The sequence below is a fragment of the Formica exsecta genome, unplaced genomic scaffold, assembly GCF_003651465.1.
Source record: "Formica exsecta isolate Colony F162 unplaced genomic scaffold, ASM365146v1 scaffold500, whole genome shotgun sequence".
NCBI classification, from domain to species: domain Eukaryota; kingdom Metazoa; phylum Arthropoda; class Insecta; order Hymenoptera; family Formicidae; genus Formica; species Formica exsecta.
This window is the reverse complement of record NW_021852243.1, coordinates 414850-428599: the sequence shown is the minus strand read 5'-3', so window position 1 is coordinate 428599 and position 13750 is coordinate 414850. Positions and strand designations below refer to the sequence as shown.

General features: G+C 39.0%; 3 protein-coding genes and 1 long non-coding RNA gene across 14 annotated transcripts in view; 3 read left to right on the top strand and 1 right to left on the bottom strand.

Annotated features, from left to right (window-relative positions):
• The window catches only part of LOC115241615 (apoptosis-resistant E3 ubiquitin protein ligase 1), a 65016-nt gene extending 58909 nt beyond the window's left edge, over window positions 1-6107 (top strand). For all 4 annotated transcript variants that reach the window (XM_029817451.1, XM_029817452.1, XM_029817454.1 and 1 more), the window contains 14 exons: window positions 111-267; window positions 747-952; window positions 1410-1609; window positions 1909-2146; window positions 2586-2755; window positions 2836-3016; window positions 3104-3315; window positions 3423-3689; window positions 3777-3852; window positions 3932-4221; window positions 4311-4436; window positions 4674-4862; window positions 4932-5194; window positions 5277-6107. In XM_029817451.1, the coding sequence (XP_029673311.1) occupies window positions 111-267; window positions 747-952; window positions 1410-1609; window positions 1909-2146; window positions 2586-2755; window positions 2836-3016; window positions 3104-3315; window positions 3423-3689; window positions 3777-3852; window positions 3932-4221; window positions 4311-4436; window positions 4674-4862; window positions 4932-5194; window positions 5277-5379 (2678 nt within the window). In that variant the 3' untranslated portion in view covers window positions 5380-6107. The remainder of the gene's footprint in view (window positions 1-110; window positions 268-746; window positions 953-1409; window positions 1610-1908; window positions 2147-2585; window positions 2756-2835; window positions 3017-3103; window positions 3316-3422; window positions 3690-3776; window positions 3853-3931; window positions 4222-4310; window positions 4437-4673; window positions 4863-4931; window positions 5195-5276) is intronic.
• LOC115241617 (lamin-L(III)-like) lies at window positions 6035-11856 on the bottom strand. 6 transcript variants are annotated; one of them, XM_029817459.1, is made up of 8 exons: window positions 11722-11779; window positions 11135-11623; window positions 10331-10831; window positions 9634-10018; window positions 9347-9538; window positions 7749-7891; window positions 7508-7672; window positions 6035-7426 (listed from the first exon to the last, which is right to left on the bottom strand). In XM_029817459.1, the coding sequence occupies exons 2-8, from the start codon at window positions 11143-11145 to the stop codon at window positions 7270-7272; spliced, it is 1554 nt and encodes a 517-aa protein (XP_029673319.1). In that variant the 5' UTR covers window positions 11146-11623; window positions 11722-11779; the 3' UTR covers window positions 6035-7269. The 6 variants fall into 6 exon arrangements, with proteins under 6 accessions (XP_029673319.1, XP_029673323.1, XP_029673321.1 ...); XM_029817463.1 differs by lacking the exon at window positions 11135-11623 and having other exon boundaries at window positions 10331-10661; window positions 10811-10831; window positions 11722-11734; XM_029817461.1 differs by lacking the exon at window positions 11722-11779 and having other exon boundaries at window positions 6035-7136; window positions 7268-7426; window positions 11135-11630.
• LOC115241621 lies at window positions 7756-8590 on the top strand. Its single transcript, XR_003884927.1, has 2 exons — window positions 7756-7895; window positions 8035-8590. It is a non-coding gene; the product is annotated as an uncharacterized LOC115241621 (long non-coding RNA).
• A 20-nt stretch (window positions 11857-11876) lies between the features above and the next one.
• The window catches only part of LOC115241616 (embryonic polarity protein dorsal-like), a 4982-nt gene continuing 3108 nt past the window's right edge, over window positions 11877-13750 (top strand). Inside the window, exons 1-5 of one of the 3 annotated variants that reach the window (XM_029817455.1) lie at window positions 11877-12178; window positions 12754-12840; window positions 12907-13106; window positions 13172-13427; window positions 13509-13652. In XM_029817455.1, coding sequence (XP_029673315.1) covers window positions 12789-12840; window positions 12907-13106; window positions 13172-13427; window positions 13509-13652 — 652 coding nt within the window. In that variant the 5' untranslated portion in view covers window positions 11877-12178; window positions 12754-12788. The other 2 variants (XM_029817457.1, XM_029817456.1) reach the window with 2 other exon arrangements.

Genomic DNA, 13750 nt, shown 5'->3' with positions numbered 1-13750 from the left:
TTGTATTTTCTCGTTTCTGATGTTTGAGTTATCGCCTTGTTTTTTTCGTCTCAAATTAATCGCATATTTTTGTGCCAAAAGAATATACATGACTTTCCTTCTTTTAACAGGCATCTCGACCCTCGCGAGTTGCGGTGAGGTCGATGCGCTTCCCGAGCTTCCGGCTCAGGATGAAGAACGTCTGCAGCGCGCCGCGCGTCTGCTGCAGCAGAGACTGGTGCTACGTCAATGGTTGACGGATCATGGCCTACACAATTATTATCAAAAGTAAGAGAAATTTGCACAAGTATAAATAGCTCAATAACGGTTGAATATTAGTCTTAATGATATAATGATATATACGTAGCAATGGTTGGTGACAGAACTGTCAAGATATTATTTTTTTTAATTCGCGAATAGGTTTAATTAGTTTATTACGAATGGTCGATAATTATTATTTAGATTCTTGAGTTGAATCACACAAATTTTAATTGATACAATTTATATATTTTATTACATCGCAGAAAAATCTGAATAATATAGTTATCAATAATTCGTAATACATTATTTAAATTATTATATTCGGATTCGTTAGCTTTGAAAAATAATTTCTTAATTACTGTTACATTGAAATTTTATAAAACTTTTCCTTCCTATTTAGTTGTCTCTTATCCGCTAAAATAAACGGGCTATCTCTAAGAGGCCTATAAAGGTATGGCTTTGTGAAGTATATTTCGAACGTATACTTTGAAGATGTACTTTGTCAGGTTGATGCAGATGGAGGTGATGTCCCTGGAGGATGTATACTGGGTGGAGGACAATGCGGCACGAGCAGCCCTTGGCAAGGATCTACCGCGATGGATGCAGGCCAGGCAGACGTTGCCTACTTCAAAGGAAGATTTAGAAACTCTAAAAGCGGATCTGTGGAGTGCCGTTGTGAAGAACAGCCAACATCAGGACGCTTGGACATGGGGTACGAGTTTATGTAACACCATTTTCTCTCTATTTCGGTGAAACGAAATCCTTCCTCCGGAACGAGGATTTATTGTCGTATGCCTCGTGGATTCGCCACAATAGTAACAGTTTGAGAACGGCAATTTTAACGGAAATGATTTTTATACTATCTTTGCGCGACATAAAACATGAAACGCAATAAAATTTTATCACTGAGGAATTAATAGTAATAATAAATTAACAAATAATTAAATACTTATTAATAAAATTATTATTAATTACCGATGTCGTTCAAATTAAAACGGTATACGTTTAAAGAGAAAGCATTAAAACAGATTCGGTTTTCTCTTATCCAATCTTTCATTATTTTTTGCTAATTCTTTTCTGAACGTTTGTTGAACGTTTTACACGCGTTTGAAAGTAGAGACCATTGATTAAATGTGCACAAAGCTAACAAATAACTTATACTCCGCCAGGCGGTATGCTGGTAGTTTCCGTATCGGTGGCAGGGCTGGTTACCCTGGCTGCTATGACGCAGCCCGCTCTGGCACCCGAAGCAAAACATTCTCTTCTGCAATACGTCACAGGAAAATATTTATTGCCGAGTAACTGCCGCGTTCATTTCGAGTGGGAAGAGCCTCAGCTGGTCGGCGAAACGATGACTTTTACTGTAAAAGTGAGTAAAGCGGCTCTGCCGCCGCGGATATTTACATTCCAAGGAAATAATCCGCGTAAAATGTGAAACACGAAACACATTCATAAAACAGTTATTTTAATACACGTCTGTAAAAATATAAAGTTGCGAGATTTCAAGTGATAAACAGTTAGGTATACAACAATCTATTTGAAAACTATAATACAATTTAATTATGAAGCAGACCACGCGTGATTAGCACAGTTAAAAATGGCGTTTTGATTAGTCATATATTTTGGGCGCTAAATATATTGATTAAACATAAGAATATTTGTTTGTAGTTTTATCAGCGTAACGGTCAACCATATCCGATATGCGACAAGGATAATTTGATCGTAGAAGTGACGGAAGATACACGCAGAGTAGCTACGTTAATAGAACTGGGAGGCACCGACCCCTTAGCTGCGAATACTGCAGTAGTCAAGTTTACTGTCCGCCATGCGGGACAATATCGAATAGCTGTACTTATCGGATCGTGTCATGTTCATGGCAGCCCGTTTCTTAAGAATTTTCTTCCTGGTATGTATACTTGATGCATGTAAAATAAAGTCGATACGAATCTAATACGTCTGATACATCCTAAAGTAAAGTTAAACCATACGACAAGAGTATCTTACGATAAGTTCAATAACATATATGTGAACAAAAATATATATATAATATTGAAAAATTGATGGTTTTTGAATTATGTGATTGAGGATTCGCTCTTTCTTTTTCTCTCTTTTTTAGAAATTAGATTTAAAAATTTAAGCGAAACTTTATTTTTTATTTAGTAGTCTTTACGTTAACAGATTTGTAGTTTTATGACTAGTTACACAGATATTTAAGATTCGAAACTGAGAATTTACAATAATGGATAATTATTTCTTAATATTTTTATTAAGTAAAAATTAACTCCAAATTTTTTGATCGAAAAATTTATAGAATATTATATCATGAAATATATAATTTAACATAGGCCCCCCGGATCCAAATAAGACGGTCTTTGTACGACAAAGTTCTACGGTCGTTTGTACAGCCGGAATAGCGCATTCGATGACAATAGAACCACGCGACGAATATGACAATCTGTGCATATTTGGGCCTAAGGATCAACCCACTGAAGGCTATAATATTAATATTACTCAGGTAAATCGAAAAATACATTGCGAGAGTAAAAAATCTTAATGACTATTGTTTAATTATCTATATATCTGCGTTTACCGTAGATCGGTAGTATAGGAGATAAAGGATCGATGGTAGACTGCAGTATTCAACTAGACTACGATTCTCCAAACCAAAGAATTCGTTTGAAAGTAAGCTTTCCGAAAGGCGGATGTTATCACGCGACTGTCAGTTTAGCTGGATTGCAATTGCACAATGGAGATTTTGATATCATTGTGCTCGAGAGTACGTAAAAAATACGTCTCTTTTTCATGAGACTATTTCCACATAATATAAAGCACTCGTGTATATTGCTTCTCTTCTTATTATTAGGTTCCGTCGCGAGAATGGTACATAATAACGTAGCGTCCAAGGATCCCGATATTTGTTATGTCGCGAAGCTGCTGGGCATGCAAGGGGAGAGGTTTTCCAAACCAAAGAAAGTCTTCTGCTTTATCTCGCCTAAGCAACTTACGATTAAGGAATATTTATTAAAATTCATTCCCAAAAGACTCGTAACATTTAGACTGTGCCCTTCGACTAAGGTATGTAATATCATTAGAAATAATTATATATATGTGCAGGCACCTCGTTAATTTGTCAATTCTGTTGCTGGTTTGTGTAATTTCTTATTTTTCTAATTGCTTTATAGTTCCATTTTGAAAATTCGACTAATCAGCACGAGGGCTATTATCCTTTCTCGATAGACGATGGATGTCAACCACCCGTTGAATTAATATCTCTGTACCGCGATATAATAGCCGCTACATTTACTCTATTTCTTTTGAAAAACATCGGTGGCAGTGAGACATTCGCCGATAAACAAGACTTTTTCTATCACGAGGTCCGTAAGCATCATCAGAAGCATTATCACGAAAAATTGTCGATGAAAGTGCAGCGCGATAAGCTTTTAGAATCGGTAAATATAAATTTAACTTATGGTAATTTTCTTTTTATGAGAGTCTCGCGTATAAGAATGTACATTGACTACATTTTTCTTGTTAAGTCTATGAAGGCCACTAAAGGATTTTCCGTGAGCGAGTGGTGCCGAAATTTTGAAATCACTTTCCAAGGCGAACAAGGTAGGTTTGCGTTTTAGGAATTTTTATAAAGATCGATTTGACAAGATAATTATCTAAGAATCGTTATTTCATGCGCCAGGCGTTGATTGGGGTGGTGTGCGACGCGAATGGTTCGAATTGATATGCGCCGCGCTGTTCGATCCGGGAAACGGTTTGTTCGCATCGTTTGGAGAGTCGCAGCAGGCATTGGTCCATCCAAATCCGAAACGGCCGTCGCATCTTAAATTGAAGCACTACGAATTTGCTGGACGTATCGTAGGCAAGTGTCTTTACGAGTCGGCACTCGGCGGCTCTTATCGTCAATTAGTACGAGCGCGATTCACCAGATCATTCCTGGCGCAGATTATAGGACTTCGAGTACATTACAAGGTAAAGTGTTGAGAAAGCTCATCTTTCAGTTTAGAAAAAATTTAGAAAATATAAATTAATAAGTATATATTTCTTTTTATGGACGCTAGTACTTTGAGCAAGACGACCCTGATTTGTATTTAAGTAAAGTGAAGTACATTCTCGAGAATGATGTTGAGGAAATGGAATTATATTTCGTTGAAGAGGAATATGATAAGGATGGTCAATTGTTGAAGGTAAACAAGTTTTTATCTCGCGAAAGTAACGGCGAACTCTCATTCGAGAGAATTTATTGTAACGTTGCTGCTATATTTATTGCAAGAAATGAAAAACAAAACAAAGATATTTTTAAAATATATAAATGCAAACAATAAAGAAAAGAGATTTGGATCTAAAGATTCGAAACGAATATTAATGTAATTTAATGCACAACTACGCGAAAATTATTATTAATGTCCCTACGTTTTGCACAGGTAGCGGAATTAATTCCTGGTGGTAGTAAGATCCGAGTGACCAATGACACGAAGCTTCGTTATCTGGACGCGCTCGCTCAGCACCGGCTTGCCAGTTCCATTCGCAACGAAGTCGATCATTTCTTACGCGGTCTCAACGAATTGATTCCCGATAATCTTTTAGGAATATTCGACGAAAATGAATTGGAGGTACGTAAAATATCTGCTCGAGACAATTTGTCTTTCGAAGATGCGATGACTCTCTACCTACTTTCACAGTTGCTGTTATGCGGAACCGGCGAATACAGCGTAGCGGATTTGCGCGCGCATCACATAGCTAACGGAAGTTCTCCGGAATTTCTTCGAGTGCTCGACTGGTTCTGGACGGCAGTGAGCAATTTTACGCAGGAGGAGATGGCGCGGTTACTCCAGTTTACCACGGGCTGCTCGCAATTGCCACCCGGTGGATTTCAACAATTGAGTCCACGTTTCCAGATTACAGCTGCGCCAACGTTTGCTAACTTACCCACGGCACATACTTGGTATGTTTTGTTCCAAAAATTTCATCAGGATATGAGCATCTTGACATTATTCATTAATTTTCTATTAATATCGTTTTTCCAGCTTTAATCAACTTTGCTTACCCGACTACGAGTGCTACGATCACTTTGAACGAGCATTGCTATTGGCCATCAGCGAGGGTACCGAAGGTTTCGGCATGATCTAATCAAGAATCCGCTAAATTTTTAGTCGAGTCTAATTAAAACAGCACTGTGTTATTATATCAACAAATATGTATCCATCTTTCCTCTGATGATAAAAATCCACGCGTCCTCTTTCGCGAAAAATAAGTCCTGTCACATGAATTTGTCTCCTCAGTAACTTCCTTGCCGTTGACGAGGTTGAGAAGAAAGGATAGTAACTTTGTCGCACGTTTTGTATATGTAAACGGTTAGAGAGAAATCTTTTTAGAATAATCTTTCTTCAATTTTACGCCGAAGACTATCAAGAACAATCTAATCTTCCGACGAGTATGGAGAATGCAATTTCTACTGAACCGCGGCGACATTTTTATAAAATGGAAGATATCCAGAGCAAGAGCAATGTTACCTCAACATCAAAGTTGCTCAATATTATTATATCGAGACGTAGCATAGTTATAGGTTTTGCGTTATGTGAACGTAAAGAGAATTACATTAATACGTTCCTCGTACGACGATGTAGTTAACGTCGCTGTATAATGACATACGATAGAACAAATCAAAATACACATATATAACTTTTCCTTTCTTCGCAGGTATGCATTATATGTAAGGACAGATCAACGCATTTGATGAAGGGATCATCATAGCAGTGTATAACGTTCCATTTATCAGTATTTCTTTTTTTTTTTTTTTGCAACACGTTTTTGTCAAATGGCGCACAATATGTGATTTTAAAACGACTTAAAAACGATACTAATACATTGAAGCTTTGTGCCTAGCAGTTTTTTACTTCTTTCGTTGTATCCCACTTATATGATTACAGCACAGCAATTATACGGTACTTCCAACGTCGAAGATGGCGGATAACGTAAGCTAATTAGTGTGTACGTCCTGTACTAAATACGATCGTATTCCGAGACACTACGCATTATTTCTTATCAACGCAAAATACTCGCGATAATAATAAAATGATTACTTAGTCATAATGAAATACTGTAACCGTATGCGAGCATCGCATTCTGATGTATACGTATTTATTTAAGATGCAGTAACATGTAATTATTATATTAAGTAGAGAGGGATAATAAATTGAAACGTAGTAACCTCGCCATAGCGGGCAATTCGTTGTAAGAAAATGCACGAATGGCCAACAATCGCAAATCGTACTACGCCTCGCAGTAGTAATCTGCCATCAGATAATATTCTGACGGTAATTTATTTTTATCAGTTTATCATGTTACACGAAGGAATATAAAAATATATAGATAAAAAGGTATGTAATATCTCACGTTTATTACACAAATCCTGCTAAAAGATCCATTTAGTACACATCATTTTCTTGCTTATATTATACAATTTACATACAAAAAAGAAAAAACTTGATCCCTATAAATCGAAATATCGCATAATGCGATAAAATCGCTTGTTTTATCCACGGTATGTGTCAAGCGTATATATACATATAAAATATCCGTTATTTAAAAGTTAAATATTGATTCGAAAAAAAAAGATTGCAATGTTAAATTTTAAACGTAATACGAAAGGAGAAGATAATGCTTGTCAATTTATTTGCCATCCTACGAGTGCTTGTCCTTGTCATTCTCCGAATTGCCATTTTCAATTGTAAATCATCCTCCTTTTCACACGGCCAAAGACACGTTTGCCTCAACTGACCGGTACGTTTTTCTCCGAATAAAATCGGCTCCCAGAAAATCGCAATCACGCTTAAGCCCTTTCTGCTTATTTTACATACAAAAATTAGTAATGTTTCTTCAGCTCCCTGTATTATATAATATCGCAGACTAAGTCTAATTGTAAGTCAAACGACATAAAATAACGAAGCAAAAATTCTCGTATCATTTCTGGTTGTTGAATCTTTTCAAGTGCTAGTATCATAAAATATTTACTTACTCTTACGGCGGCAATGACAGAGCAGCACTGGATAGGAAAGCGAAAGTCCGGATGATTGACGCGCGCATGATGCTCCCAGCAATCTGCAACATCCGACTACTCCAGCCACCCTCTTGAGACTGACGTAGTAGTCGCTCTCGCAGCTCTCTCAATTCCGTCCTGACAAATGCGACAATATATAAAAATACACGTTGTGGAACTTGATTAATTGGAAAGAATTTTTTCTAAAGTAAATCTCACATCTGGGAATTGTAGTCCGATTCGACGCGACGAAGTTCAGCTTCTCGATCGACTAATTGACTCTCCAGAGAAATGGCACGTAAACTCAGAGCCCTCGCGTTACCCTCGCTGGCTCTCACACGTTTCTCTAATCTCTGCTTCTCCTCGTCCGTAACTTGTAATTCCCTAATTATATAGTTTATTAACGAGTTAAGTTTCCATACGCAGGTGTTTCAGATTACAATTAGAATCTCTATCATACCTGGAAAGGCGCTGCAACTGTTCCTGCATTGACTCGGCGTGAGCCACCTGCGCCGCTAATCGCAGCTGCAACTCCTCGACAGTAGATTCTGCTTTTTCGGCTCTGATGCGACGATCCGTTGCCAATGCCTCGCTGGCTGATACCTAAGTAAATTTTCTTGTCATAAATCACAACACTATACGAAAGTTTAAATATAATGATTTATAACTTTTACACGAAGCAAAATGATTTTTCGAATATTTTGATTATTAAAGATATTTAAACAATGTATAATTCTCTTTTCCAGATTCCGGATTTTTTGCAAAATTGCTGGACCTGCGACCGCATAATCATTCATTCACGTATATGTAGGATTCATCAATATAACATACAAATATACGAGTCACACATGATGCGTCTAATTCCGGGTACATATTGGTATTGCAACTTTTCGCGATATTCCACAATGAATAAAAGTTAATAGGGCAAGTAGTATTGATCCTTCTTCCTGGTACGGAAGGAGTATTACATGATATTGAGTCACCGACGAAACGCGAAAGGTGTGATTCACCCGTAAGCTATATTTCTCTTGTCGTGCGTTGACCTGACGCTGTCTCGCAGATGAATTCTACGATCTTTAAAAAATGATGGATGTCACTAAGGTTGCACATAATGACAAGTGCCGTAGGTTGAACTCAATAACGGCATGATATTATATCGATCTTGCACAGAGCACGTGCTTGACAAATAACAACTTTACATTCGTTACAATAAAGATAATTTGGAAAAAGCTTAAATACTCGCAAAAATGCTCCGTTATATACGACTTTTAATCACAAACAATATATTACACAATATTTTTGCAATTTAACAAAATAGTGTTTTTTTTAAATTTAGCATAAATTATAAAATAAATTTCTAATGGTTATAGAACATCAGAATTTTAACGTTTAGTGATATTATTTTTACAAAACTGTAATTTATCACGTTTTAAAGGATTTATAGCAAGTCTTGTTATATCAAGAATCCGCTAGATATAAATCCGATGACATTTCCTTGTCGTTCCCTACATTTATGCAGCGAGCCAATGTTACTTTACATCACAATCGTTGGAGACGTCCAACTTCCACGAAAGAGTGGAAAGGGTGACAGAGAAAGAGAGAGAGAAGGAAGGGATGAGTCATACTAGTTCGTGGAACGCGAAGGGATTTCGCACGAGAGAGTTCACCCCTGAAGAGGAAGAGGAGAAGGAGGAGAAGGAGGAAGAGGAGGAAAAAGAGGTCGCGATCTCGCGTCTCCTACGAGCATAACAGTGAGTCACCGAACGACGGATCAATTTTTTATCACCATTGCGCTATTGCGGACGATATACATACAACCATTCACGTGCGCGGTCGAAAGTCGCAAGTCTCGTGACTCAATGCATATTGTTTATGTAGAGTTTTCCATTAGAAGAATGTGATAAATTATGACCATTTTTTGCCAAGAGGAAAATGACCCGGAATTAATCAGAAAGTCTGCAATTTAAGAAAAGTATACTTATGATTAGTGAGGGATATTTATAGGCGATCTAGTCTTGTGCGCGCAATTAATTTTCAAGTCAAAAGAAAACACGGAACCTTATCCAGGAGAATCCTCTTATCTTCCCGTAATTTTAAGAGCTTCTCCCGATCTTTCGCCATTTGCTTGTCGAGCGCCTTTAACTGATCTTGTGCGGTCAAGAGCTCGTTTTTCAGATTTCCCACGGTGACCGATCGTTCCTGAGAAATCTCGTCGACATGCTTTAGTTCGACTTCCAATTTGTCTCTCTCCTGGAAACGAAATATTCAGATAAAAAAGAAAAGTGCCTTCGCGATTTATAAACGATGTATTATGCAAAAAAATATTAAAACTAGGGCAACCGTACCAATTTGATGGCGTCGCGCTCGCGCGTCGTCTCCTCCAATTGTGACTTTTCGCGATACAGTTCACCGTTCAATCTGCCAACCCGGTCGTTTTCGGCGAGTAACAATCGACGCAGGAACTCGATCTGGAGATGCAGGTGCTCCACCTGTTGCTCTAGCTGCGTGATCTCGGCGCGTCTATGTCGCCAAGCGTTCAGCATTAGCATGTGGCACACAATGTTCGCCGCTCGGATCGTCAGATCCTCCGAACCGGCAATTTCGCCCTGCTCGGATTCCGAGGACGGCGTAGCGTCCGTCCATGATCTGCCGCTTCCGCCGTTCGCCAAGATATCTTTGGATTTGTCGGCGATCTCGTCGAGGCGACTGACGGTAGAGCCGCTCTCTGACCTAGACGACATACTCCCCGATTAATTCGCATTCTTATAATCGGCAGAGTTAATTGCCGTCCGATTTTTAATGTATAAAATTTTCATCGATGATGTCTAACAATAATACTAGGCGCCATAAGAAAACTTTGTTGAGAGAATATTTAACGGTGTAAAATCTATCAAATATATACTATTAATTTTGACAACTATTTTATTATATTTAGAGAAATGAAATGCATGGTATCATCAATGAGATACTTATGTCAGAAACTATCGATATTATTCGCTAATTCATACAACATTTTACAGCGCGTTTGACTTGCGGCCTCACTTGAGATCACCAATATCGGGATCGACGGCGGACAAATCCATCATTGACAGGCTCTTCTTGCAGCGAGGAGTGCCGATGCCCAGGAAGCAACCGCTAGGCGGGCATCGATCGGAGCAGCTCTTGGGGATCGGTGTTGGGGTGCCGGTTCGGCTAGTCACCGACAGACCAACCGCCAGTTTGTAAGGTCTTCGGGATACGCGATGATCGTCGGCGCATCGGTACGGGCTTGGTCGTGGATGGCATCTTACGGGCACCGGAGCGCACGGTAATCTACGTTGGACGCATCGGGGCAGCCTGGTCTCCACCCGAGTCACGGCTCCGGCTCGCGGGCCTGAAATTCGTTTCGATTGAGTAGCAGTTTCTGGCATATCGCCGTTTGCAGCTTGCGCATAAAATTCGGATCCTCGAAAGCGATCGAGATTGTTTGCGGCTCTCGTCATGGGGACGGGGGAATCCGAGCGCTGAACAAATGACTGATACCCATCAATATTGAGTGTGATCCTATAATTCGGAACAGAAATTCTGCTTATAATTTTACGCTTTTAATACAGGAACATTTGAAAAAAATGAAATATAAACACATATCAGGATACATGTATGTACGACACATAAAATTATAAATAGATTTGTCTCTCGGATTCTATCGCGAATTATAGAGGGATATAATAGAGACTTTTATTTACACTCGGCTGGGGTTTAAATAAAGCGAATTGAATCTTAGATAATAGTCAAATAGTAATCAATTTTTTTCGGCCTTAAAAATGTATATGCGTTTTATCTGTTAGTTCAAAAAATGCTGTTTACCAAATACACATGTATATGTTGTTGTTCAATGCTCCTAATGAATTCCGATACCACCATCAAATGGTATGTTTTCCCGTACATCTTGGATATTTATGACGTAATAATTGATCGTTATTTACTTATCATAGAGTTCATTCGATTGAATAAACAGCAACGAGTCTCTTCGTAAACACTTTCGTAACGACGCCATCGCTTCGCTGGATCACCTGACAGCTCTGACAGCACGTGTAGCGCTCGATGACATTTGGACGAAAATACATGTGGTCTGTTCTTTATAATTGAACTGACAATGAGCTGAACTGACTGCACTACTTCAAAGTTTATCTTTTTTCTTCCAATGTGGAGAGAAAAAGATAAATTCTGGACTAGTGCAGCCAAGTTCAACTATAAAGAACAGCCCTATATTCAGAAGTGCACGGAAAAGCGCGAGTGCACGCGCTGTTTGAGTGCAATCGGATGCATTATCAGTGACGCGAGACTCGGCGAACTCTGCGAAAGCAATCACGAGAGTAATTTAATATACGATTATGTGCGTAAAAAGAAAAATTTGATCGCAGAAATGTATATAAAATGCGCCATTGACATACATATTCGATTGTCCTACGCGGTGCTAGTCTCACCGCGCGCGCGTACGAGATCTTTCCGTCCGTCCCTCTCCGCCTCCTCACTTCGCCATCGCCTCCGTCCTATGTACGATGTACGTCGGTCAAGTCAATCACATTCTGAATTCTGAGTCAGTCACTACCTACTGTCCGTTCGCCGTGCATGGTCGCGTTTACGTCACGCTCGCGACGATCAGAGCAGCACAACGCAGTATCACCACTATTGTGAAGCTCTCGCTGCGAGGACAGCGTTCGCTCCGCGACGAAAATTTCGCTGACCGCTATTCTTTCTGTTTCTTTTTTTTTTCTTTCTCGTCCCGGTTCTACGTCGCAAGGAAAAGGACCTCGTCGTGTCTCGTTGCCGTCGCGAACAACGCGAGACGGCGCGAGAGCACGCAGCGCTGGCTACGAGAGTATCTTGGCATGTTGATTCGTGCAGCAGGCGAGTCTTCTTTCTATCTCTCTCTGCTTTTCTTGGTATATATATTTATCTCTCTTTTCCTCTTGCTCTCCTTCCTCGCTTTCCCGTCACATTGTCCTACGATAGTTTAATTATAGACACGCGGCCTGTACGGGCCTAGGCTCTCCCAAAATAATGATTGGATCAGCGTTGTATCCCTCCTCGCGCTCCTCTTTCCCCCGGGACACTTGCGTGCAGTGTTTCTGGACGTGCATCCGCGAACAGCTGTCGTTCCAGGTCCCGAAGGCTGTACGTGGATATTGCGCTTGATTTCCTAGTTTCTGTAGCTGATGCTGACCCGATACGTTCCGCAACTCGTCACACAAACATTTATCTATTAGAACATTGAATGTATATTGGGAATTAAGAAAATATGCTAGTGTAAAAAAGATTCTTTGAAGATATGTAAGATATTATGCGAGTTTCTATCGTAGATTAAGATTTCAGTTCAACGGTACAAGTACTTGTTGAATTAGAATTTTAGAAATATAGGGCACCAATTTGTATAATTATATATAACACTGTGTGACTAATCAATACATATAATTATGTTTCAGATGGATAAAGTTCAATGTATTAAGCATTTATAGTCATGGAACAATACAATGGTATGAATGATGGAAATATTAATATAAGCGATATTAGTAAGTATCAAAGATATATACATATATTCGTTGTATATAGCTTGCATAACACTCTATTGATTTCAGTCGAAGTCATTCAAACTACGGATCCTGGTTCCATGGCTACTATAGCGATGGATAGTGATCATGTTCAGCCATATGTTGAAATTTTAGAACAGCCTGCCAGTAAAGCGCTGCGATTTCGCTATGAATGTGAAGGCAGGTCGGCTGGTAGCATACCTGGGATCAACAGCGCACCAGAGAACAAGACCTTCCCTAGTATAAGAGTGAGTTGCATCAATTGTTCAGTAATTTCTTAAGTCATTTCTATCTACTTATAATGTTTTTATAGATTGTAGGTTACAATGGTCGTGCTATGGTGGTTGTTTCCTGTGTAACAAAGGATGCACCGGATAACAAAGGATATAGACCTCATCCTCACAATCTTGTTGGCAAGGAAGTATGCAAGCAAGGCGTTTGTACAATAGAAGTTCCAGCGGGAAATATGGTTGTTACTTTCTCAAACCTGGGCATTCAATGTGTAAAAAAGAAGGACATTGAAGAAGCCCTCAGAGTGCGTCAGGAATTACGGGTAGATCCTTTTCGAAGTATGTGTATGATTTTTTCATTTTGTACTATATGTATAACTTTGATTAAGCAAAGATTATGGAAGATCTTAATTATTGCAGCTGGTTTTGAACATAAGAGGCACCCGACTAGTATAGATCTCAATGCAGTGAGATTGTGTTTTCAAGTATTTTTGGAGGGATCGCAGAAGGGAAAATTCAACAAGCCATTACCACCTGTCGTGTCCGATCCTATTTATGATAAGAGTATGTATTGTTAGGCGTATCATTTTATAGAGCAATATAATGTGTAGAATATTGATATCATATTTGGAATAAAATTTCCATTTATTATATATATATAT